At 36.9% G+C, this 24,602-nt stretch overlaps 1 protein-coding gene across 6 annotated transcripts in view; it reads right to left on the reverse strand.

The window, feature by feature from the left end:
• The window catches only part of LOC106063886 (protein diaphanous homolog 2-like), a 52,037-nt gene that overhangs the window by 18,468 nt on the left and 8,967 nt on the right, over positions 1-24,602 (reverse strand). For all 6 annotated transcript variants that reach the window (XM_056039430.1, XM_056039431.1, XM_056039432.1 and 3 more), the window contains exons 4-17: positions 20,937-21,038; positions 8,145-8,269; positions 6,681-6,749; positions 6,484-6,547; positions 5,569-5,702; positions 4,827-4,935; positions 4,553-4,663; positions 3,971-4,090; positions 2,664-2,779; positions 2,122-2,240; positions 1,429-1,601; positions 588-968; positions 308-422; positions 24-116 (exon numbers count right to left, since the gene is read on the reverse strand). In XM_056039430.1, coding sequence (XP_055895405.1) covers positions 24-116; positions 308-422; positions 588-968; positions 1,429-1,601; positions 2,122-2,240; positions 2,664-2,779; positions 3,971-4,090; positions 4,553-4,663; positions 4,827-4,935; positions 5,569-5,702; positions 6,484-6,547; positions 6,681-6,749; positions 8,145-8,269; positions 20,937-21,038 — 1,831 coding nt within the window. The remainder of the gene's footprint in view (positions 1-23; positions 117-307; positions 423-587; positions 969-1,428; positions 1,602-2,121; positions 2,241-2,663; positions 2,780-3,970; positions 4,091-4,552; positions 4,664-4,826; positions 4,936-5,568; positions 5,703-6,483; positions 6,548-6,680; positions 6,750-8,144; positions 8,270-20,936; positions 21,039-24,602) is intronic.

The raw sequence follows: 24,602 nt of genomic DNA on the forward strand, positions 1-24,602 counted from the left end.
TCATATAAAAAGTTAAAACGTACACAAATTTTGACCAGATTTCATGTCGAGTACTTTGAGTTCCTTCCCCTTCTTGGCAGGTTTCTTGTCGACATTATCAGATTCCACTTTCTTGGCTAAAGGGAAACAAGTACATTTGGACTTTCATATCTTACATTTATTCTTCTACCTTTTTATAGTAAATGTAATCATTAATTGGGCTACATACATGGGAATAGACAAAAAGGTGCCTTAATTAAATCTGGTAACACTAATGAGTACTGAAGACAACGACACAGTTAATATAGTTGATGTAATGTGTACTGACGTGGTGCTTTAGTAGAAAACATCTCCTCAAGGTTCATTAAGATATCCGGGCTTTCAAACTGTTCCTCACGCAAATTGACCCAAATAGAATCCTTCTCTAATTGTTTGGGATTGATCTGGAGACAAAAAGTAAGAGTGACTATAAGATAATGATCTCTAGGTCGACATATTGTCTTCAATTATTTTCATTAAGTGCTAGAATGAGACTATCCTTTTTTTTTTGCATAATGTTGACTATATTCTTTGAATAGTTTAAGAAAAATAAACTATAGGCCACTTACTTTGTTCCAGTTTAATCTCTTTGTCTGAGTGTTGGTGGAATATTTCTTCTTTGGAGCCATGCCGTGTGGAAGCTGGCTGGACAGTGGAGAGAATGCCGCCGGGGAGCCCATTCCAGGTGGAGGTGGGGGGCCCATGCCAGGAGGTGGTGGGGGACCAGGAGGAGGAGGAGGGCCACCGCCTGGAGGCGGAGGAGGAGGAGGGGGCCCACCGCCCGGAGGAGGGGGAGGAGGTGGAGGGGGTGGGGGCCCACCACCAGGAGGTGGAGGAGGTGGTGGTGGAGGAGGGGGCCCACCTCCTGGTGGTGGAGGTGGAGGAGGGGGCCCACCCCCTTCACCTTTGGTTAAAACAGCACTGATGTTGGCGCCAATCCCCTGACTGATCTGTAAAAGCATTAAAAAAAAAATTGAGATCTGAAGCCTATCTGAAGGTTGTCATTTCATTAAAACTAAAAAATCATGAGCATTATGTGGCACAAAACTATTGAAATTCAAACCTTTACAACTAGCTTTGTTTTTTAAAAGCATACTATCCCATCTGTTTTCTTGATTAATTTATTCGCCATGGCCTTTGCCAGATTTCCATTTTAAAAAAGATCCCAATATTTTGGTAATTAATTAATCACCAAACAGACTGACATAATAAAAAGATGAATGTATGTCATTTCTTATCTTATTAGTTGGGGAAAGCCTCTGTAGTCTCGTCAGAAGTTGCAAGCGGAGAAGATGGTCTCTTGAGACATAAAATATCACAGACTTCTTTTTAGTACATGCGTTGGGCTCAAAATGTAAAATAGTCCCTGCCACCAAGTAATTTATTTAGTAAGTAATTTATTTGACTCACTTTTTCTTTGAGTTGTGTCAGTTCCAGCTCATACTGTTGAAGTTTATTTTCCAAGCTGGTAGCTTTGGCTTCAGATTCCTGTTTAGCTGTGAGAGCACTGTCCAGCTTAACGGTCATATCAGCAAAACTGATTTCTCCAGGATCTTCAAATTTAGATTTCTCTGACAAGGTACCTTAACAGAAATAATGTGATAGCGTCAGTATCCTAAAATCTACACTAAACATTCCCCAAACCAATATTTTTACCAGAAAAAAAAATTTCTTCACAATATTTTTGATGTTTTGATGATCTTAGATGTTTAAGTAAGGTATGAACACTGTTAAATAATTATAAATTAAACGGCTTTGACAGCATCAGATGTGGAGAAATATACAGGTCGCAACTGGGTTTGCATAGTCATGTGAGACACTGCACTCATTTTTAATCCTTGGAATCAAAGACATTGTTATTATTATGTTTCTTTATGCTTTGAATATGCAAATGATATTATTTTAAGCTGCTAAATGTATTTTCATATTCACAAAAATGGAAAATGTCTTTTGTTAAAATTTTTGAATTCTTATATAAGAGTTGTGCAAAAAAAAAAAGCCTAGGGTTGAAAAACTTGTTTGTTTTACAGAGAATGTAAAGAAGTCTAGTGACAAAAAGTGACTGAAAATACATGAACACATGATACATCAATCATCACTCACTCAGCAAAGGTTCTACATCTATATCAAATCTTTTTGTCAGTCTGAAGTCTGGATCACATCCACTGCGATGAAGTACTATCTGGGTCACACATTCTTCAATCAGTTTGTAGTACTGTGGTCTGAAGTCACCAGAAAACATTAGAGATGGATTGTCTTATTTATTAACAGTCACATCTACTAACTGTATAAACAATGAAGCCTATTTTAATACTGATTTTTGAGACAAGATACACAGACAGTGTCATCGCACAAAGACATTTCGAGACACAGTCCACACAAGATACAAAAAAAAGTTTTATCTCACCGACACTTCTAGACACATTCCACACTGGTCTTGGTTTTCAACTTTACATTGTAAGTTTTTAGAATTAAAATTTATTTCGTTACACTATCCCAATTTAGCAGTTTTGGATTACAAACACATTAAGAATGTCAAATGTTTCAAGTCCTTGGCAGATTAAAAAAAAACAAAAAAGCATAAAGTCCTCAGATAATAGTGAAATTAATTATTTAATAAGATGGTCAAGACGAGAGTGAACTACCTGGCAAAGAGATCGTCCCGTATCAAAAGCAGATGTTGTAAAATGGACAGGAAGTAAGGTTCAGCTAAAGTGTTGGCAACTGAGCTAAGAATGAGTTTAAAACATGATGTAGGGTCTGTAAGCTGAGTTAAGGTGATAATCTTGTTAATGATCTCATTTACTAGCTTTGAACTACACATAGGGTTATAGGCTATAGTTGCAATAAACCAGATTAAACCAGGTTAGCATAAAAACTCAAATATTTATACAATTCATTCATGATACTGCAGCACAAATATATTATATTTATAACTACAAAACCGGAATTTTAAAGTTTTCTTCTAGGCACTTGAAAGCTCGGTGAAAAATCATGGTCAATTTTTGAAAGACCATTTCTGTCCGTTAAGGCTCCAATTCTTGATGCATTAAAACTCTTTTTTCTTCCCATAAATGTTTTAAATTATTTTAAATATCCAGATTTTATTTGCTATCACTATACTTTTACATAGTAGGATGAGCTTGAAAATTCTCCCCTTTTTCTGATTGTACTGACATTAGGTAACAATCTCCAGATTTTCATTTTTAAAAGTATTATATAAGTTTTGTGAACTATGGCTATTTCTTTCATTTGGATCACAATATATTTCCCAGATCTAGCCTCTAGATCTAAACTAGGTGATGTGTTCACTGTTGTTGAGTTATCAGTTTTAATATCTCAATCCAAAATTAAAATAACTTTGGTTTCTAAAAAAAAATTAATTTGTATTACATAAAAAGAGCGTTCATTTCCCTTTAATTCTAAATCAAATAATAATTTCTGATACAAGTGAATAATTCAGTAAAAACAAAGAAAATAATTCTGGACAGAAAAAGTTAATATGGAAATCTCCAGCTTAGAAAAGAAAGAAGCAGTTTTCAAAAAGAATTGCAATGCTGTAGAGTCATAAACGTATAATCACACTAACATTTATGCTTCCTATTATAAAATCTACACCAGCAAGGTTTGAATTTTGACCATCTTGGTGATAGTCCAACGTGGATGCTAGATGAGCAGCGCATATAATTTTAATTCCCTTTAATACTTGATAACAAAGATAATGTCCATATAAAATATTCATAAAGCGCTAGTTGTGAATGTATATGTGTGAATGTTGTTCAAATTTTTCATCTATATTGTTTTTGTACAGTAGTTTCGCTGAGCTTGTCACAATTGTAGTCAGACTCAATATCCATTAGATTGGATCAATAAAAATTATCTTATCTTATCTAAAAGAAAATGCTGACTATTTTTAAAAGACTAAAAACAAAGATGTCTGGTGTCAAGGATATTCCATCTCCATGCTAATGTTTTCAAAGCGATGAGAGAAATCTTCCTGATCTTCCTCTTTGTGCTCATGGAAAATCTTGACGTGTGTTTTCAGCTCATCATCTTCTTGTTTATCTAAAGACTACCAGACACACGAGAATGAAATCAGAATGAAACAAATCAAGGTAAAAATGAGATTTTAAAAAAGAAAAACAACAAAAAAAGACTGCCTCCATTTAATTCATGAAAAATAAAAATGAAGGTAAATAAAGTTGTATGTATTATTTACTTTATATAGAGGCATGTCTAAGAGATACCTATTACTAAAAGTGAATGCTTATTATAGAATGATGAAAAGTTGAACAAATGAATGGATGCACTAGAATATGATTATTTACTTGTCTCAAAGTAACTATGTTAATGTTAAACAAAAAAAATGGATGAATTGAATATGTGTGAATATGTGTATACACTTTCCCATCCTACACTGTACTTCTATTTTGTGTATGATTTATGAGGTAGAAGAGCAAAACTTTGAATGTATGACGTGGAGGTCAATGCCTTACATCTGGACAGGACAAATACTAAGAGGCATTTAACTTACTTCTATCAGGTCAATGAGACCAGCTCTCATGAATTCATTTCTCAGATGCATCCTGAAGTCAAGATCATCAGGGGTGAAAACTATGGCGTTGACCAGTTGAATGCAGGCAACCTGTAGAGCCATTTACGAGTTAGCCTGCTATAGTCACAATTCTCTAACAATTTAATTAACATAGTTTTCAATAAAAAGTTACATATGATATACACAAGACCTAATTTTATGCACAATGCACTAAAGAACCAATGTAAATATAACTCATTGCAAGCTTACATACCTGCATGGCTGGATTATCTCTCATACCCAAACCACTGATAATGGGGTTGAATCGTTCACGTGTTCGAATTTCGCCAGAAATCGTGAGTCCGTCTAAGACTTTTTCATGTCTAAAAATATTACAAACACAGTATAATATTCTGCTAACATTTGATATGTCATTTCAACATTATAACAATAGAGATGAAAGCCATTTCTGATGAGTTCAACAAATGTTTTTCTATTTCTTTGTATTCTTTCAACTACCATGTGTAGACACAAGATAAAACTTACTATATATATACTTTATATACCAGATATTTTGTTTCAGTTTCATTCAGTTTTATACAAATATTAAAGCTATCAACTTGAATACTAAATGGATAATTTCAACTTCAATACTAAATTGATCTAAAACTCTATGAATACTACCAGCTTCAACACTTAATTTATATAAAACACACTGCTTTTCAGCTGAATCAGTATTAACATTTTTAATTGATAATATTAAAATGATATTCAAAACTGAGTTTAAAACAAAAAAACTTAAACTGGTTAATATTAATTTAAACTGATTTAACTAACTAAACACTAATTTAAACTATCTGACTTGTAATCCTTTTTAAAATCTGTATTGTTTGGGATCCAACGGGTTAATAATTTTTTTTAGTTTGACGCCTAGAGTTAAAGCCATTAAAACTTTAAAATAAATTTCTAAATAAGCAACACCAATTAACTATGTTTCACTATAAAGGTGCAAATACCCATTAGGTGGGACCAAACAGATGGCAGCTAACAGCCGAACAGCTTCAAGCATTGTGGGTGGATCAGCAGGGTCTACTGTTCTGGACAAAATGGTCAGCGCTTCTTCATGGTCCAAAATATTCTTTAAGCCAAACTGTTATCACAAGGGATGACTGTGTTAGTACAAACATATACCAACATGCTTGCATTGAAACTAAATTTAATGTTAACAATGTCTACACTTTGTTTTCAACTAACTAACTTACTGATTTAAATAAAATCAATGAACATAACAAGTAATGACAGCGCAGTTTTAAGATTGCATTGGTATTTTACAACATTCTATCTACTAAATCAACCAATGAAAAGATTTTTTTTTTATTGCATTGAAACTAAATTTAATGTTAACAATGTCTACACTTGGTTTTCAACTAACTTACTGATTTAAATAAAATCAATGAACATAACAAGTAATGACAACGCAGTTTTAAGATTGCATTGGTATTTTACAAAATTCTATCTACTAAGTCAACCAATGAAAAGATTTTTTTTTTTAGTTACACACACAAAAAATAACAAGTATATAGAAATCTAGCTACACTCTTATTATTCTATAATCTGACTAATTCCAATGTTATAATACTCAGAGAAGGATTCCCCTTGTTATTGATCAATAATTCCTACTAAAAAACACATTCATGCATTTTTGTTCACAAATTTGATTATAATAGCTAAAAGGGAACAACCAAACTTTGGAATCAACATACAAATTAAAAATTTCCTAGAGGTTTTTCTTGTGACAATTAATTCTTTTTTTTAGAAGATTTAGATTTTACATCATTATTATTTTAGTTTTGTTGTGTAACTACAGTATGCATGCTAACTAAACTTATCAGATTTGGATCCTGATGTACATGCTGCCTTAGTACGCATACCTTGTTGTTCATAAAGGCTTTCAAACATCGTACACATTCATATGTACTTCTCCTCTCCAAGGAACTGACAAAAATAAAATGACAATCAATATCAGCCTAATCACTATCTTTTTACATGGAAACAATGTATCAAGTCAGTTTATGTAACTATATGCAACACAAAAAGGTAATTACAATCTAATAGTAAAACTACACACCTATCACAGCAGTAGGTGAGATTCCTCAAGATGGCATTCAGTCCTTTTTCACCAAATTCAGTAACCCAGCTAGTAAAAGAATAATTAACAACACATAAAAAGACAGCAATGGAAGTAAAGTCAAAGTAAGAGCTGAAACTTTGAAGTTTCTAGAGAAATTCAAAGATCAACAGAAAAACAAAGTTGAAGCATTAGAAACAAATTATTTCATTGACTAACAAATTTAGTAAATATCACTGAACAAGTTATGATAATGAGAAATGCAGGTAGTGTATGCCTAAATATCTAACAGAAATGACATAATAAATTCCTTATTTATTTAATCTAAAAGGCATTTGGAAGTGGTCTAATCAATAAGAAAACTACCCCACAGGAGTAGTGGAATCCTTACTGTAAGATACTTCTTCTTAATCACCAACTTATCTAAACAATCAACAAGCTTAACCTCTGACTATTTTCTTATATCTTATCTTATATAATACAGACGTTACTTCAAAAAAGAAGATGATTACGTCCTACGCATCATGCATTTAGTCATGCATATTAACCAATGACTTAAATTCTGCCAAGTCACTGGTTTTCCTGGCTAGCTCAGGCAACCCATTCCATGCTCTAATAGCACTAGGGAAGAAGGAGCATTTATACAAATTTGTCCTAGCATATATCACAATTTAAATTTAATTTAATAATTACATTAGTACACTAAATAGTATTACTCAGTTTAGTTGGGCTGGACAACTGCCTGATCTTGTCAGGTTCGAACCCTGCCCACCCCATTCCCCTGCAAGAGTTTTGAATTAGGATGTAATTATCTTAAAATCTAAAGGAAAACCCAAAACGAGTAGGGCTGTTTTGTTTATAATATATTAATTATTTTGTGTCAATAATATTGGTTTATAGATATTAGCATGTAAAATTGAAAAGATACTCTAGACATACATTACAGGAAATCCTGCTGCACCAAAGTGCAGTATGTTTGGGCCACGAGGCATTCATCAGCTAAAAACAAATGAAAAAGGCAAACACCACAAAATAGGCTTTTAATTAACTTTTCTGTCCAATGTTGTTGCTGGCTATCGAGGCAGGAAAAAAAAAAGCATATGTCCAGTACAGTTTCCTATATGTATGTCTATAGTATTTTCTATACAACTGACCATCCTTGCAGAACTAAATCTTTTTATTTTAAAATTGACAAGATGAAATGTATTTATATTCAAAAGCTTTGTATTTTATGAAGTTTTCTCAATTACAGGTAAATCTTCCAAACCAATGTCAGTGCCAAAACTGTGTGAAACCCAAAGGGAGCTGACTCAAACCAAAGACACCCAAAGACTGATAAACACAAAGATGGAGAAGAACAAAATAAAGGAATCTCTATAAATAGTACAAGTTGTACAATTACTTTGACACGATATGGCAGCAAATTAAGGAGAGATAAACCCTAAAGTGACTTGAGTCCATTACCTGACAGGCTTACTGGTCAGAGATACTCTCAGAGCTTCCAAAACTTGAGTCCGTTTACTTCCCTTGAGGTCAGGGTTCATGAGCTCGACAATGAATGCTTGTGGGGAATCATCAGTGCCTCTAGACTGGAAAGAAAAATTTTGGCATAAAAATATGTAGCTATTTGGTAACTATCTTTAAAATGACTTTGACAACTTCAGATCTAACTTTATACCAGTTGAGTGAATTTTATAAGAAGCAATGTGCATTTAACACACAAAACACTCTGAATGTCATAAGAAAAACAATCCCCTCTCCAATAAAGAACTAAATCAAAACTGCAGTCACCAAACTTCATGAGCATAGTAAAAGGTGGTTTTGAGGTTAAAACCCACCTCCAAAAAAAAATAAAGCACATATACAGTCAACAACTTCCATAGAGATTCCCTCCCCAAAATAATACAACAAAAATAAAAATAAAGCAAAACAATTACCAAATTTCTTGAATGAAGACTGAGGCAAGTTTTTGAGGTCACAAAATTCCATGAGCGAAGCCAGGAGAAAAATAAACCTCCCAATCCCCCAAAAAAATTAAAGCAAAACTATAATAATCAAATTCCATAATCATAGCCAGTGGTGTTTTGAGGTTAAGCCTCCCTCCTTTTCTCAATAAAAGTTGGTGGGCTACATTAATAAAGTAAATAGAATTCAAGCAACAGTCTAAGGCAAACTAAAGTTTGGTGTAGCCAGGAAGATTTCAGGTCCAACACTCCCGTTTCATATATTGATCTGGTTTTCCTACCAGTCGTGGGCTCCATTAAAGTGCAGTAAATAGGAGATTGATATTCGAGAGGCACTTTTTTTTGTAAGAAGAATAGCATGCTATTGTGCTGTAGACTCCTCAGAAAATGCATTTTTGAATTTCCTAATACAGTAAACAAATCCAGAGGAGGCTACCCCCTTCCCTGAATTGTATGAGTGCATACAGAAAAAAAAATTGCAAAAATTTACCCCCACCCAAAAAAAAAAATCCTGGTTACGCTCATGTTGTATATGTTATATATATATATATATCAGTTTATATATGTTTCACAACATAGTGTTTATAACTGTGCGAGGTTAGTGTGTTCTGGAGCCATTAGATTTGAATGTTGACTTGAAGCTTTACATGAGGATAATAAGACAAAAACTGGGCATATGAAAACGGATGATTTAAAAAAAAAAACAAAAAAACAAGGCAATCAAAAGAAAGCTAGAACTACAAGGAGAGATTTTTTATTTTTTTAAAATCCAGTACATAAGCAGTGACTCCAAATAAGAAAGCCTCCTTTGGAGACAAGGGCTAACTCCATAGCTTTACTAAAGATAGTATGAAGGAAACAAAGGGACGCTACTCATAAATTATTTGGGTTAGTTTCAACAACTGACCAAACGATCTTCCACTGACATGAAGGTGAAGGTGACTATAAACAGGAGGTAAAAAGTTGGAAAAAATTGCAAGGATATGAAAACAAAACAAAACAATTAGGATTGCATTAGTTACAAGAAAATGACACGAGGGGAAACAACGTGTACACTTAACGGCACAGCGGATGTAAGAACCCTCATTTTTATTAATGAAATTAGGGCTAGGGTTTTCTGCGTGAAAGAGGAAACAGGCTTATAACTACCCAAAGTATCATCCAGAGACAACAATAGTACTATGACTAATGTTATGATTTAAAAGTGAAAGAGGAAACTTGATTTTTATGTTTGAGTTTAGGTGTGGGAAAATGTGTGCGTGTTTTACTTGAAAGTTTATTCATTTTTTCGCTTCTGTTGAAAGTAAACTGATCAGTGCTGTGCTGTTAGACGCAGACGTGAATTTGTTTTGCGTGGCGTATTGTTGCTCTGCTGGGCGGAATGAGTTCAAAGTTGAAGGTCTACTGTTTTCATTGAAATCTCGCGAGTTCAACGCTTGGAGGAAGTGAATTACAAGAATTCGGTAGTGAACGTAGCGAAGGTGAAGGTCAATTTAATGTTAAGAACAAGGAAATCAGAAGCCAAGAGGTTGACGACGACTAAGGCAGCCCACCTGTGAAGTTTGGAGTAGGCTCAAACACTATGTGTTTCCGGTTAGTAGTTTTGGTGAACAGATCTCGTGTTTAATGGAGTCAAAACATCCGACCTTCGTGACCCAGATCTAGATGGCCTTGTCAAACATCACTAGTATTTTAATAATAATGATAACGCCCTAACAGCTGAACGCCCACCACCCACAGGGCCACCCCCATTCAGAAAAAAAAATTCGTATCAAGAGCATCTGTCTCCCTTAGTTCCAACTTCCACACCCCAAAACTATATTCTCAAATCACTCAATGTTCAAATGTGTTCATTTAAAGACTACAGCTATGTATTCCTTCTGTTAATGACAAACATCTCAAATATTTCCCCCGCCCCTACATCCAGTCTGCGAGTTACACAAAATTATCAAACGTAGTTCAAAGAATTGAATCAGTGCCCTCCCTTGCTCTGTTGAGAACTACACGAATCTTTGAGGCCATGCTGCACTTAACGAAATAAATGAGCCATCTACAAGTGTAGCAAGTTCATTAATATACTTAGTTTACCATTACATGGCATTCATTTACACATCTCCCTCCCCCCCCCCTTTTTTTTTAAATGAGGGGGTACAGCGATTTGTTTACGATCAAAAGCTCCGCCCACTATGTGTACTATTTTAAACTGTCAATCATTTGTAACCAATCGCAGGTAAATGGGAAGAACAAACAGGTCCACTAGACAACACCACCACCACATGGGGAGTCCATTGTGTGGTGAAACACATACACAGGGATCAAAGGAGTCAGATCAGCTCCCCTTGCTACCACCCAGTCACGCCGCCGTGGTGATCTCGTGGAAGGCCTGTGTCAACAGCTTAGCTTAGTCTCATTAACTGGTCTACTCAACAAGACGACTGCTTGATGTTCAAATGACTTCGACTAGAGCTCTAACAAGTAGGCCACACAATGCCCAACGCACATCTAAGCTTCAGAGACCCACACATGGAAACACTGATCCAAAGCGTCGAGTCCTCATATAGGAGAGACAATACCTAAACCTAGAGACAGCTACTCATATAGGAGAGACAATACCTACCCCTAGAGACAGCTACTCATATAGGAGAGACAATACCTACCCCTAGAGACAGCTACTCATATAGGAGAGACAATACCTACCCCTAGAGACAGCTACTCATATAGGAGAGACAATACCTAACCCTAGAGACAGCTACTCATATAGGAGAGACAATACCTAACCCTAGAGACAGCTACTCATATAGGAGAGACAATACCTAACCCTAGAGACAGCTAATCAATACAGAATTTAGTTTTTTGTTTGTTCGGGAGACAAGATCGATCGAGATAAGAACAAAACATTTAGAGTGAACTGAAACTAAGATGGTGGAGGGATAGAGCTGTACATTGTGTTGTAGATGAAATACAGCATCCCACGTATCACTTATCAAGTCGGGTTTGACAATAGCACTGAAAGGGAACCACGATACATTCTTTTTCTCAAAACACAAACTTATAACTACACAAAGTATCAGACAGGCACAACAATTGTAATATGAATAACTTTTTATTTAAAAATGAACTGGTCTGGTAGAAAGTTTGTTTCGTTTGTAATATGCTGCTACACTTTGTTTCGCTTGTAATATGCTGCTACACTTTGTTTCGCTTGTAATATGCTGCTACACTTTGTTTCGCTTGTAATATGCTGCTACACTTTGTTTCGCTTGTAATATGCTGCTACACTTTGTTTCGCTTGTAATATGCTGCTACACTTTGTTTTGCTTGTAATATGCTGCTACACTTTGTTTCGTTTGTAATATGCTGCTTCACTGCTGCTTCACTTGTAATATGCTGCTGCACTTTGTTTCGCTTGACATTGTTCGGATGTTTCTTCAGAAATAAATATTATGAGCCCAACCCCAAACATTCTGGCGGTCGGCAGGGGATGGCAGAGGACTGAGTTCAAACTCGGAACCGTTATGAAGGCAGCCCGCATACCAAACGACCAGGAACCCGCCCTTCCTGGACTGAGGACTAAAACTAAAGGGATGGCTGCCTGGTCGTGCGGTTTGCGCGCTGGACTGTCATTTGGATTTATCGATGGTCCCGGGTTCAAACCCTACCATCTCCCATCCCTCGTCGTCCCGCGGGAGGTTTGGACTAGGAAGTAAACTATCTTCAACACTGAAGGAACATCCGAAACATGTAAAACATTTTACAATCGGAAAAGAATATTGAAATATTTATTGGCCTACTTTCGTCAAATCAACAGGTTTTTTAATCGCCTTCACCCGAGACACAGGCCATTGAACATAGAGCTGATTGATTGGTCTTCAGATCAAGTCTTTCCAAGCTTCATAAGATGTCTCTATTACAACCTAGCAAAATATCTATATAATAGAGCTTTGTGAGAGTTCTTTCAAGTCTGTTAAGGAGTAAACTAGGCAAGCGGCCATTTTGTTTGTCAGTGGACACACAGGGCGTAAGAATCTGAAGAGAAAGAGTTCAGAGTCACGTGCACTATGACATCAGCGCGTGTCTTCGTTGAATGTCTCTCTGTTATCATTAGTAAATCAAACAGGGCGTTCAAAGGAACATGAATGGGTGCAGAAACTGATACACACACATGCACACACTCGAAGTGGCGCTCTTTTTTTTTTTAACTCTCATTGGCTGCCATGACCTCTCCTATCACCTCCGGATACAGATTTACAATGGGTGGAATCACTCCTCTAAAAGGGTCAACTGATACCAAGTCAAACCTGACAGGTATACCTTCAATGAGCTTCAGTAGGGGATCCATAAGCGTCATTATCGTTTGAAAGGATTTTCTCCAACAGCCAGGCGTGAACCGGGATATCTTCGCCTCAAGGTGTCTGGCGGTTCTGCAATAGTAACGACCATTTCTGGGTGGGGGTCGTATCATATGCATTGAGCGCTCCTAGACGGGTCTCGCTCGCTATAAGAGTCCGAAGGCAGCACTAGCCACGGGGCATTTCTCCCTATTCCCCTACTGCAATCGCCACTATTTCGCTGACCGCCACTCTTATTGCTCTTCTAATAACGGCTCCCTTGTGGCACGGCGTGGCGGACTGCGTTGTCAGGTCTGTTTCATCCTAACCCCGGAAGAGATTAAAAAAAAAACAAATACAACTCAGTTCGCGACCCGTTATTCGCCAATCCAGTTCCACTACTAGACTTTTTCCACCGAGTCGCCACGTTGAGGGCTACGGGAGATGGAACGCTCGGTGACAGGTGTGCGGACAGCTTTGGTGGAATGTGCGGAATCACTCGGAAAGTTCATCTTCAAAGTTCTATGCTAAACACGTGTCCAGACGGTCCAGTGACAGGCCAGAGCTGGACATTGATTGAACTGTAAAACAAACCAAAAAATCATCACAAGGAAAGTGAATGGACCTCATTCCCCAATCGTAAACAAACAACATTTAGTCACGTGATAATATTGATAAAACAACGGGGGAAAAAATGTCACGTGATAGCCACTGTGTATTAAAATAAGATCGTAATGGACCTCATTCACCAATCGTAAACAAACAAGATTTAGCCACGTGGTGCTCTATCGCTTCTATATAATTTACGATCTCATGTTTAATTCATGATGGTTGTCACGTGACAGTTTTTTTTTCGTTGTTTTATCAATAAGATCACGTGACTTAATGTTTGTTGACGATTGGTGAATGAGGTCCATTAAAGAACTGGAAGACAGACTACTATGTCAGGCGGTCTTATACTTCAGCCGTCAGTGTCTACTGCAGTCAATGGAGAAGCTGACAACAATATGAGCAGTATAGATATGACCATACAATATAGACGTTCAACGCATTGACTTTGTATGTGAATGTAATAAATCTATGTACGCTACGCATTAGTTTTGGCTATGCTGTCTAGTTGAAGTTGATTAGCTCGGGTCACGTGAACGCCCTTGTATGACTCAAAACTCACCTGTCAGGGCGCACTGCCCTAAATACCACAATAAAACATCAAGTCTAATCTGTCACCATCACATTTAGAGCTCCCTAGTTTGAGAGTTTGGTGACCCGTAGAGTACGCGTAGCCCCCCAACTAAGACATCAAAGCACTTCTATAGGCACTGGGCAAGTTGTTTTCGCAAAAGTGAATTATTTTGTACAATTCTGTTTTAAATTTAATTTTTCGAAACTGCATTATTTTGACTGTGTACTTGAAACATTCTATACATTATTTTATTGTCACGAATAGAGTGTCGATCTTTTTGTATCAATGAGACGATTTGCGTCTTTTCTTAGCTATTTAGTTGCGTTGTATGCCACAGACTCACTGTACAGCGTGACAGGATGAGAGACTAAGTTGACAAGCAGAGAAGAGGAAGTGCTGTGAACTTAATAGAGACGTGACGAAGTTAAACTTTACTAGAGGCGTGACTAAGTTGACAAGTAGAGAAGTGGAAGTACTGTGAACTTAATAGAGACGTGACTAAGTTGAACTTTACTAGAGACGTGACTAAGTTGAACTTTACTAGAGACGTGACTAAGTTGACAAGTAGAGAAGTGGAAGTACTGTGAACTTAATAGAGACGTGACTAAGTTGACAAGTAGAGATGTGGAAGTACTGTGAACTTAATAGAGACGTGACTAAGTTGAACTTTACTAGAGACGTGACTAAGTTGAACTTTACTAGAGACGTGACTAAGTTGAACTTTACTAGAGACGTGACTAAGTTGAACTTTACTAGAGACGTGACTAAGTTGACAAGTAGAGAAGTGGAAGTACTGTGAACTTAAGGGGAGGTATCCCTGAAAATCTTATTTTTGTTATTTCTAAAGCTAGGCCTTTGAAATTTGTTATTGTAACATATAATGATATTCTAAAATAAATAATGCTAAAAAAAAAGTTTTTTTGAATGATGGTTGCCATGGTAACGGCGGCCATATTGTTTATTGTATACAAATTAAAACTCTGAATTTTGTAAAAACTATTGATCAGAAATACATGAAATTGAATTAAAAGATAAGAAAAAAGGATCCTCTAAATTGGTACAACGTCAGAATTAAAGATTTAAGTATGTTAAATTTTTTACAAATTTTTGAATTTTTATTATTTTTTAGACCTAAAAAAACAGGATAAATATTAATTAAAAATACTTTTTTAAAAAAAGTAAATAAAATATTGAAAAAAATTCATTGTACGAGTAAAGTTAATGATGTCCTTAAGAAGTGTTTCAAATTTCATCAAAATCTATCCAGTAGTTTAGGAGAAATTCCTAGTAAGGCACAATGACATGTGCAAAAACTAACATTTTGAGAAAAATGAGTTTAAATTATTAATTTTATTAAGATTTTGTCTCATAGCCCTTACATAAACATTAAAAAAACATGTTTTAGACACAGATTTAAGCAATAAAAATGATTGTAATGTAAAGAAAAATGATTGATCTACTTAATTATGTTATTAGTTAAAAATCGATATTCTAGACCTAAAACTTAATTTTCTCTAGGGATACCTCCCCTTAATAGAGACGTGACTAAGTTGACAAGTAGAGATGTGGAAGTACTGTGAACTTAATAGAGACGTGACTAAGTTGAACTTTACTAGAGACGTGACTAAGTTGAACTTTACTAGAGACGTGACTAAGTTGAACTTTACTAGAGACGTGACTAAGTTGACAAGTAGAGAAGTGGAAGTACTGTGAACTTAATAGAGACGTGACTACGTTGACAAGTAGAGATGTGGAAGTACTGTGAACTTAATAGAGACGTGACTAAGTTGACAAGTAGAGAAGTGGAAGTACTGCGAACTTAATAGAGACGTGACTAAGTTGACAAGTAGAGAAGTGGAAGTACTGCGAACTTAATAGAGACTTGACTAAGTTGAAAAGTAGAGATGTGAAAGTACTGCGAACTTAATAGAGACGTGACTAAGTTGACAAGTAGAGATGTGGAAGTACTGTGAACTTAATAGAGACGTGACTAAGTTGACAAGTAGAGATGTGGAAGTACTGTGAACTTAATAGAGACGTGACTAAGTTGAACTTTACTAGAGACGTGACTAAGTTGAACTTTACTAGAGACGTGACTAAGTTGACAAGTAGAGAAGTGGAAGTACTGTGAACTTAATAGAGACGTGACTACGTTGACAAGTAGAGATGTGGAAGTACTGTGAACTTAATAGAGACTTGACTAAGTTGAAAAGTAGAGATGTGAAAGTACTGCGAACTTAATAGAGACGTGACTAAGTTGACAAGTAGAGAAGTGGAAGTACTGCGAACTTAATAGAGACGTGACTAAGTTGACAAGTAGAGATGTGGAAGTACTGTGAACTTAATAGAGACTTGACTAAGTTGACAAGTAGAGATGTGGAAGTACTGTGAACTTAATAGAGACGTGACTAAGTTGACAAGTAGAGATGTGGAAGTACTGTGAACTTAATAGAGACGTGACTAAGTTGACAAGTAGAGATGTGGAAGTACTGTGAACTTAATAGAGACGTGACTAAGTTGAACTTTACTAGAGACGTGACTAAGTTGAACTTTACTAGAGACGTGACTAAGTTGAACTTTACTAGAGACGTGACTAAGTTGACAAGTAGAGAAGTGGAAGTACTGTGAACTTAATAGAGACGTGACTACGTTGACAAGTAGAGATGTGGAAGTACTGTGAACTTAATAGAGACGTGACTAAATTGACAAGTAGAGAAGTGGAAGTACTGCGAACTTAATAGAGACGTGACTAAGTTGACAAGTAGAGAAGTGGAAGTACTGCGAACTTAATAGAGACTTGACTAAGTTGAAAAGTAGAGATGTGAAAGTACTGCGAACTTAATAGAGACGTGACTAAGTTGACAAGTAGAGATGTGGAAGTACTGTGAACTTAATAGAGGCGTGATTAAGTTTACAAGTAGAGATGTGGAAGTACTGCGAACTTAATAGAGACGTGACTAAGTTGAACTTTACTAGAGACGTGACTAAGTTGAACTTTACTAGAGATGTGACTAAGTTGAACTTTACTAGAGACGTGACTAAGTTGAACTTTACTAGAGACGTGACTAAGTTGACAAGTAGAGATGTGGAAGTACTGTGAACTTAATAGAGACGTGACTAAGTTGACGAGTAGAGATGTGGAAGTACTGTGAACTTAATAGAGACGTGACTAAGTTGAACTTTACTAGAGACGTGACTAAGTTGACAAGTAGAGAAGTGGAAGTACTGTGAGCTTACTAGAGACGTGACTAAGTTGAAAAATAGAGAAAAGAAATTACTATGGACTAAGTTTATAAGTAGAGAAATGGAAGTACTTTGGACAAAGTTGGCAAGTAGAGAAGTCAAGAACTTATAAACGTCTTGATAAGTAAATAAATCCCTTATTTAAAAAACGAAGATTCAAGTAAGTCACATTTAAATTCTCAGACGATGCGTGCAATAAACTGTAGCTAGTGTGGCAGCAGGGGAAACAAAAAAAAAAAAAAGGTTGACTTTCAAAGAGCTTCCCAAATTTTTGAGAGAACCAATCTGTTGGCGGAAGCAAAATGACCAAAAAAAAAAAAAAGGAATGGGGGAGTGGAGGCTGGGAGAAGCAATCGTGATAGGAACAAGTAGTCAGCAAAATATAAAAATACTTTTTACAAATAAAAACAAAGTTTGTGTAAGGGGAAGAACTCTACATTTACAGCCACACATCTCAAACACAATGAATAACCACTTTTTTTTAATTTACTAATATGTTAATATTTTTGTTTTAATTGATTCATGTTTCTTTTGTTAGGAGCAGTGAATAGTTGTGCCAAGTTTTAAACTTGATCCAAAATTGGGAAGTGGGAGAATTAAAGTTGTTCGCAATGTGTTCCAGACAGACACGAGTTGACAGAAGCTTTTTAATGATCATGATCTAATTAACTGCTTAGTACACGGCCGTTTTGAAATACTGCTGTTATTCTTTTTGAATACGACCTTCTGTTCTGCCCGATAAATCTGACATAGATCTTGTTTTGGGAATACCCGAAACGTCACCGGTTGATTATTGGAAAGAACAATTAAGAAAGTCAGTTTTAAAAGAAAAAAAAATAGGAACTTTCCCGAAACCAGGACAAAACTAGCGACATATCTCTCCAGTCAGTGAGCGAAGGCGAAGATGACCTATAAATAGCAATCGCAGTCAATGGCTGTCGTTGTAGCCACGCTGGTGTTGCAACACACAGAGGTCATTGTGTGATTGGAATCAAGTTGAATGCACGTCTAGGCTTTACACAATTCGACAGGGGGCACTCATCTTTGCCATTGGCGCTAGTTTAGTGCTTCCGGCAGTGTCAAGGTTAACCATCTGGATATGGTTTAAAACAGGGGTTCTCAACATGTCGGTCGCGACCCCCTTGGGGGTCGATTGACGATTTGCCAGGGGTCGCCTAAGGCCCTCGAAAATATGGATTGTTATTGTCTAATCTTCTATTGCTGTGTGTGTATGGTGGGGTGGTCGCGGCAGAATGGGGGATTGTAAAAAAGGGTCGCCGAGCTTAAAAGGCTGAGAATCGCTGGTTTAAAACATAGTCATACACATACATTAAAAATACACGACGCACGAAGAAAGGGTCGTCCAAAACAAAAGCTGACTGGACAACTTGAAAGGATGGACCGGCCTCTCTGTACAAAGCTTATATCAGCTCATTCTATCTGGCCAAAAATTTTGGACACGTTATTTCTCCGAAACCCAATCTCGGATCAAGCAAAAAAATTTTTGCACAATTATTTCTTTTACCTGACAACACAAGAATCAATATAAACAAAAATAACCAGTAGGTCGATTAACTATTGGTAATAAATTACTTTGATTTGGTATCTCAAACAAGGGAAAGAAATAGTACTTGACTGAAGTGGCGCCAGGAAAACGAATGATTTAGGAGAGTTTAAATTTCGAATGTCAGAAGATGAATTATCAGACGAGGCGCTAGACTTCCGTAGCATATGGCGTGCAAATCAATGCCGAAAAAAATAAATTATGACCAATAGCCACCAAAAAAAAAAAAAAAAAAAGCAGCAGAAAGAGAAATCGATTGGACAAATCTGTCATTGAAATCAATTTCAACCAAGGCAAAAGACAGGAATGGACACAGACGGTCAACAGATCGTGTGTGGTGCCTCCCCAACGGTTCAACGGCTAGGTGGAGGTGAAATGTCTAGTTAACTTAATTAACAAGGAAATGCGTAGGACCAAATCTTTTTTTTCTTTAGGAAAGTTGTAATATATACAATCAGGATTGACATAAACCACACACACACACACAAGACACAGTGACACAACTACATACTTAAAAAAGCAACTGTCTAGACTCTAGACCAGGGGTTCTCAACCTGTGGGTCGCGATTGACGGGTCACCTAAGACCATCAAAAATAAGGATTGTTATTGTCTATTCTTCTATTGCTGTGTGTGTCTATTGGGGGAGGGGGGTCGCGGCAGAGTGGTATATTGTAAAAAGGGATCGCCGAGCCTAAAAGGTTGAGAACCGCTGCTCTAGACTAATCAGAAAGGCTGAAGGACCACATCTACTGTCGCACAGACCTACACCAGTCTGCAATACATACACACACACACACAACTTCTCAGTACACACCAGGTCACTGCGTGATATCAATGTGTTGGTCACTGATGGTAAGAACACAGCACAGTGTGTGTGTGTGACTACTACTGTATCCTAGTTAACTATTTCCTTCTAGTCTGACAGTGTTGGTCTAACTATTTACATTTATTCAAGCTTCCTTGTCAACAAGACGTTCTCTTCGTTTAGTTTGTTCCGCTTCCAAGATCATTTAAAAAAAAAAAAAAAAAATCAATTGAACGTTACTGAAAGTTACACAACATTTTCATTCCCTATAGCAAACAAACAATCACATAAAATGATATACAACATAAAAACACTTTTTAAAAAAAAGGGGGGGGGGTGGCAGGCTAGTCGGTGATGGTGGTGGCGGGGTGAGAGAGTTAAACTTAAAAAAAAAAGTTAGTAGTAAGATATAGAAAAAAAAATGTGCATAATCCGTTGTTTTTTTTTTTTTTTTTGTCTAATTAAAATATATGTCCATGCCTCTAGAAGCTACCCTTTTAGTGGGTCTATCTTCAAGTATGTCTTACAAAAAAATAAAAAAAACTGTCACTGTCAGAGAGAGAAGGGGAAAGAAAAGGAACTTTTTTTTGGGGGGGGGGGGTGGTGAGGGATAGTGCTTCGTCACCAAGAAGCGACAAGTGTGACGGACAAGTGTGACGGAGTAGCGAGACCTGGGCCTGGAGACCACCAGGTGAAGAGGCCAGATGTCGAGGACAACGTGCGTCATGTGAACAGACTCAATTCCTTAATTTTTTTTTTTTCAAGGTGCATTTAGAGCCGCTGACTCGGGTGTTCACTCTTAATTAAGTCTTCTTAGTTCTATTTAAATCAAGATGACATCTTTTATCAAACGAGACACAGAAAAAAACTTCAAGAAAACTTGCAACCGTCAAAATTCTTGGAAGTCGAAGAGTTCAGCCGCTAACAAGAATGCGCACTGAATGAGTGACTTCACAGGTAGTTTTAACACGCTCGTTTAGGACAAGCGAAAACAAAAAGGGGGGGGGGGGTGGAACTAGTTACATGTACCCCAGCCTTTCAAGGACACTTCATCTTCTGCTACGCAGCTATTTGCTGCGGGGCTGTAAGTTCATTCGAAGTTCACCAACACCAAGCTTTGTCGACAGACTAAGCACGTGACTTTTAGAAAGCATAACCGCGCACTCACCTTGGCGGCTCCCTTGAACTGCATCTGCAACATGTTTTTCTTGTACTGCTCATCTTTAGACCGCAGGGGGGCTTTCTTTTCTTCAGTCAAGTTCATGTCATCCTGAGGAGAAATCAAGGAGTCAGAGAGGTCAGAGGACATAGACTCTTACTGAACAACATTTCTTTGTAAGTCACCCAACAGGACAGGGCTATCAACAATGGACCTCCTTCACCAATCGTAAACAAACAACATTTACCACGTGGTGCTCTATCTCTTCTATACAATTTACGATCTCATGTTTAATTCGTGATGGTTGTCACGTGACAGTTTTTTTTTCCGTTGTTTTATCAATAAGATCACGTGACTAAATGTTGTTTGTTTACAATTGGTGAAGGATGTCCATTAGTACGTTCAATAACGATTCTCAATGATTGAAACAGACAAGGGAGGACACTCTTGATGAAACGATGTTAGCAGACAACTTCATGTGGAGGCGCGGTGACTGAGTAGTAAGGCGCTTGGCTTTCGAACCGAGGGGTCCCCGGGGTGGGAATCCTGGTGACGACTAGGATTTTTAATTTCGGGATCTTTAGGGGGCCTCTTGAGTCCACCCAGCTTTCATCGGTACCTGACATTTGTTGGGGAAAAGCAAAGGCGGTTGGTCGTTCTGCTGGCCACATGACACCCTAGTTAACCGTAGGCCACTGAAACAGATGACCTTTACATTATCTGCCCTGTAGATCGAAAGGTCTAAAATGGGAAGTTAGCAGTAAGCAAAGGTGTTCGCAATTTCGGAGTTGGTTTTTGCCGACACATGAGGTTCACAAGTCGTCAATCTGTCTAGTGTACACCAGTGCCATAGACACCATAAAACTTTAAGCTAACAATACGCAAACTTAGTAAGTGACTACTTTATTGTTATCGAAATGCTGTTTCATTTATGTATTGTTTGATGGAGGTTGGGTTGTTTTAAAATGTATGAAAATACAAAGATCACCCTAGCCTGCTCTTATGTAATATGAATACTCTAAGTTAACAATACGTAAACTTAGTAAGTGACTACTTTATTGTTATCGAAATGCTGTTTCATTTATGTATTGTTTGATGGAGGTTGGGTTGTTTTAAAATGTATGAAAATACCCAGATCACCCTGGCCTGCTCTTATGTAACCCGAATACCTGGGGAATGTTTTACTACCAAGTCTAATAGATAACACCCCTCTGTCCCAGGTTACACACAAATACACTTGGAACATAGGTAAATGGTACCTATCAGTCTATAGATAGAGCAGGGCACAATAGCATACAGATAGAGCAGGCCACATTAACATAAAGTGTTTTCCATTGTCTTACAAACTGATCTCAAGCACAGCAAAGATAGAAAGAAAACTACAAGTTAGGTAAAAGAAAACGCGCCCATTCGAATTGCTGAGTTCTTCCGTTCGCTAAAACTCGAACCAAATCGAATATTGTCGTAGATTGTATTACCAAGTTGTTGTATTTTACTATTATGTTAAAATTTTAGCGGCATGTGTTGTTGTTTTTTTAACGTATAGATCTAAAAAGTAAAACAGCTTTTGAAATTTTGATTTCACATCGAATGCAAAGGTTTGGAACTCGCTCCCCATCGATCTGAGACAAACAACTTGCTTCACCACATTCAAGAAGAAGAACTTCTTTTTTTTTTTTTTTTACATAAGTTTGTCCTTTTACCTCTTAAGTTTCTGTCTGTTATGTTATCACAGCGCATACATTATGTTTGTTAACAGCGCTATACAAATTAAATTACTATTATCATTAACATCGGTGTTATTTACTTTTGGAAGTCTGAAAGCGAACCGTTTGGTTTTGAAATTAACTATGTAATATTCTTTTGACCTAATCATCATTTTTATACATTATTGTATTTACCCGTGTGTAATTACCCAGGATTAAGTTTGAACAGGACATTTACACTGGTTGTCAGGGGTGCTTGTAATGTAAGTAATGAACTGTACACATTCTCCTGGTGCTACGAAGTGGGTTGGGTGTTTCTATGGTGACGGTGTGTGTGTGTGTGTTTCTATGGTGACGGAAGGAAGAAGTTAGCGATTGGTTGTGCATGATGCAAGATAAACGGTATTGTCGTCAGCGGTCTTAGATAGGGGAGACGACTACAAAAGACGTGCCATTGTAGTTGAGTTCAACTGTGTATACCATTTTATAGTGTTAGTAAAATTCTACTTCATTGATTTCATTATATCTCAAGTTGAATTTGTTTACATTGTAATCAAAGTTCTATTTAGTTTTGTTCACAAACGAAGTTATTTCAAGTCCCATGAGTTAAGACATAATACGCCTACAGCGGTTTAGTAGTCTACCAACACCTCGTTTATTCATCTTCAACTTTGACCTACTTTCTACAGACTACACATGTGATGTACTCATTGCAAAACAACAGTCTTTCTCATTACACAGCACTGTGTCAACACGAGACACCCCGCTAGGGCCAAGTACACAAGGTACAGGAATAAAGACGTGACATTCTGTGTTGTTGTTTTTTTCCCCATAAAGACTAATTAATGCGAACCTGACGACCAGATATCAATCACAACTCGCTTCTTTAACCTTTCTCGGCGTGCTTATATTCTGTGGTTCGCCTGTAACCCGGTGACTACACTCAATCAATCGCTCACACAGATGAACACCGACAGACTTTAAAGACCAACTGAAGAGGTTTTGGCGTCAGACGCGGAAACCGGTGTTATACTTTTTTTTAGATTCATAATGCTTAAAAAAACATACATACGAAATTTTAGACATATATTCTTTTGTAATTATTTAGATATAAGCAATTTAATGTGAGTTTTAGGGACTATTAAATTTCACAATCTCGAAGCCATTCGAGATCAGTATTTCCCAGACAACCAAGGTCGATGACGTAGTTTAAGGGAAATTAGGTCAAATTTTTCAGTTTATGGCTTAGCGTATTTCCCTATTCCTTTTTACAGGAATGCTAGTTTCTAAAAACAAAGGCGACTAAAACACGCCAATTTATAAAAAGTGGATGTTAGAGTTGGGGAAATTAGGTCAAATCACGCAATTTATGGCTTTGCATGTTAGATCTACTGTTTGTCGGCTTATTCTTGATCTAGTCAAGCGAACAGCAAGCTTTAGGTTGTTAGGAAAAAAAAAGATAGTAGCTGCTCTTTATACAATGTGACATCAATAATTACAATCTATATATTTCGTGAATTGTCGGTAATATGCTGCTTGAAACAAGTTCTAGTCATTCAACAGAATGCCGGATGTTGAGCTTTACCGCTAACACGCACACATTAGGATAAACCTCAGATCTCTATTTTGGGTCTGTTCTACTTTTTGAGGGATAGATCCCAAAACAGAGGATGCAGACTCGAACCAAGATTAAATAACATTGCAAAATTTTCTTTCAATATATCTGAAACATTTTCTTTGATTTCTTATCGTAACTAATTCGTCAATATATGGACACTTTCAGGGTCCCCCCCCCCCCCCCAAACGGTTTCATGACTAAATCTAAGTGTCAAACAACTATATGGCGAAATGATCACAATTTAAAAAAAAAAAAAAATAGGGGAAAAAAAAAGATGAAAATTTTCTGTTCAGTTTATCGTGTGCTCGGAAACAAACTGACTGGCTACGAAAATCTCAGACAAAATAAGTA

The sequence above is a fragment of the Biomphalaria glabrata genome, chromosome 8 (genome assembly GCF_947242115.1).
Source record: "Biomphalaria glabrata chromosome 8, xgBioGlab47.1, whole genome shotgun sequence".
In the NCBI taxonomy this organism is placed as follows: Eukaryota; Metazoa; Mollusca; class Gastropoda; family Planorbidae; genus Biomphalaria; species Biomphalaria glabrata.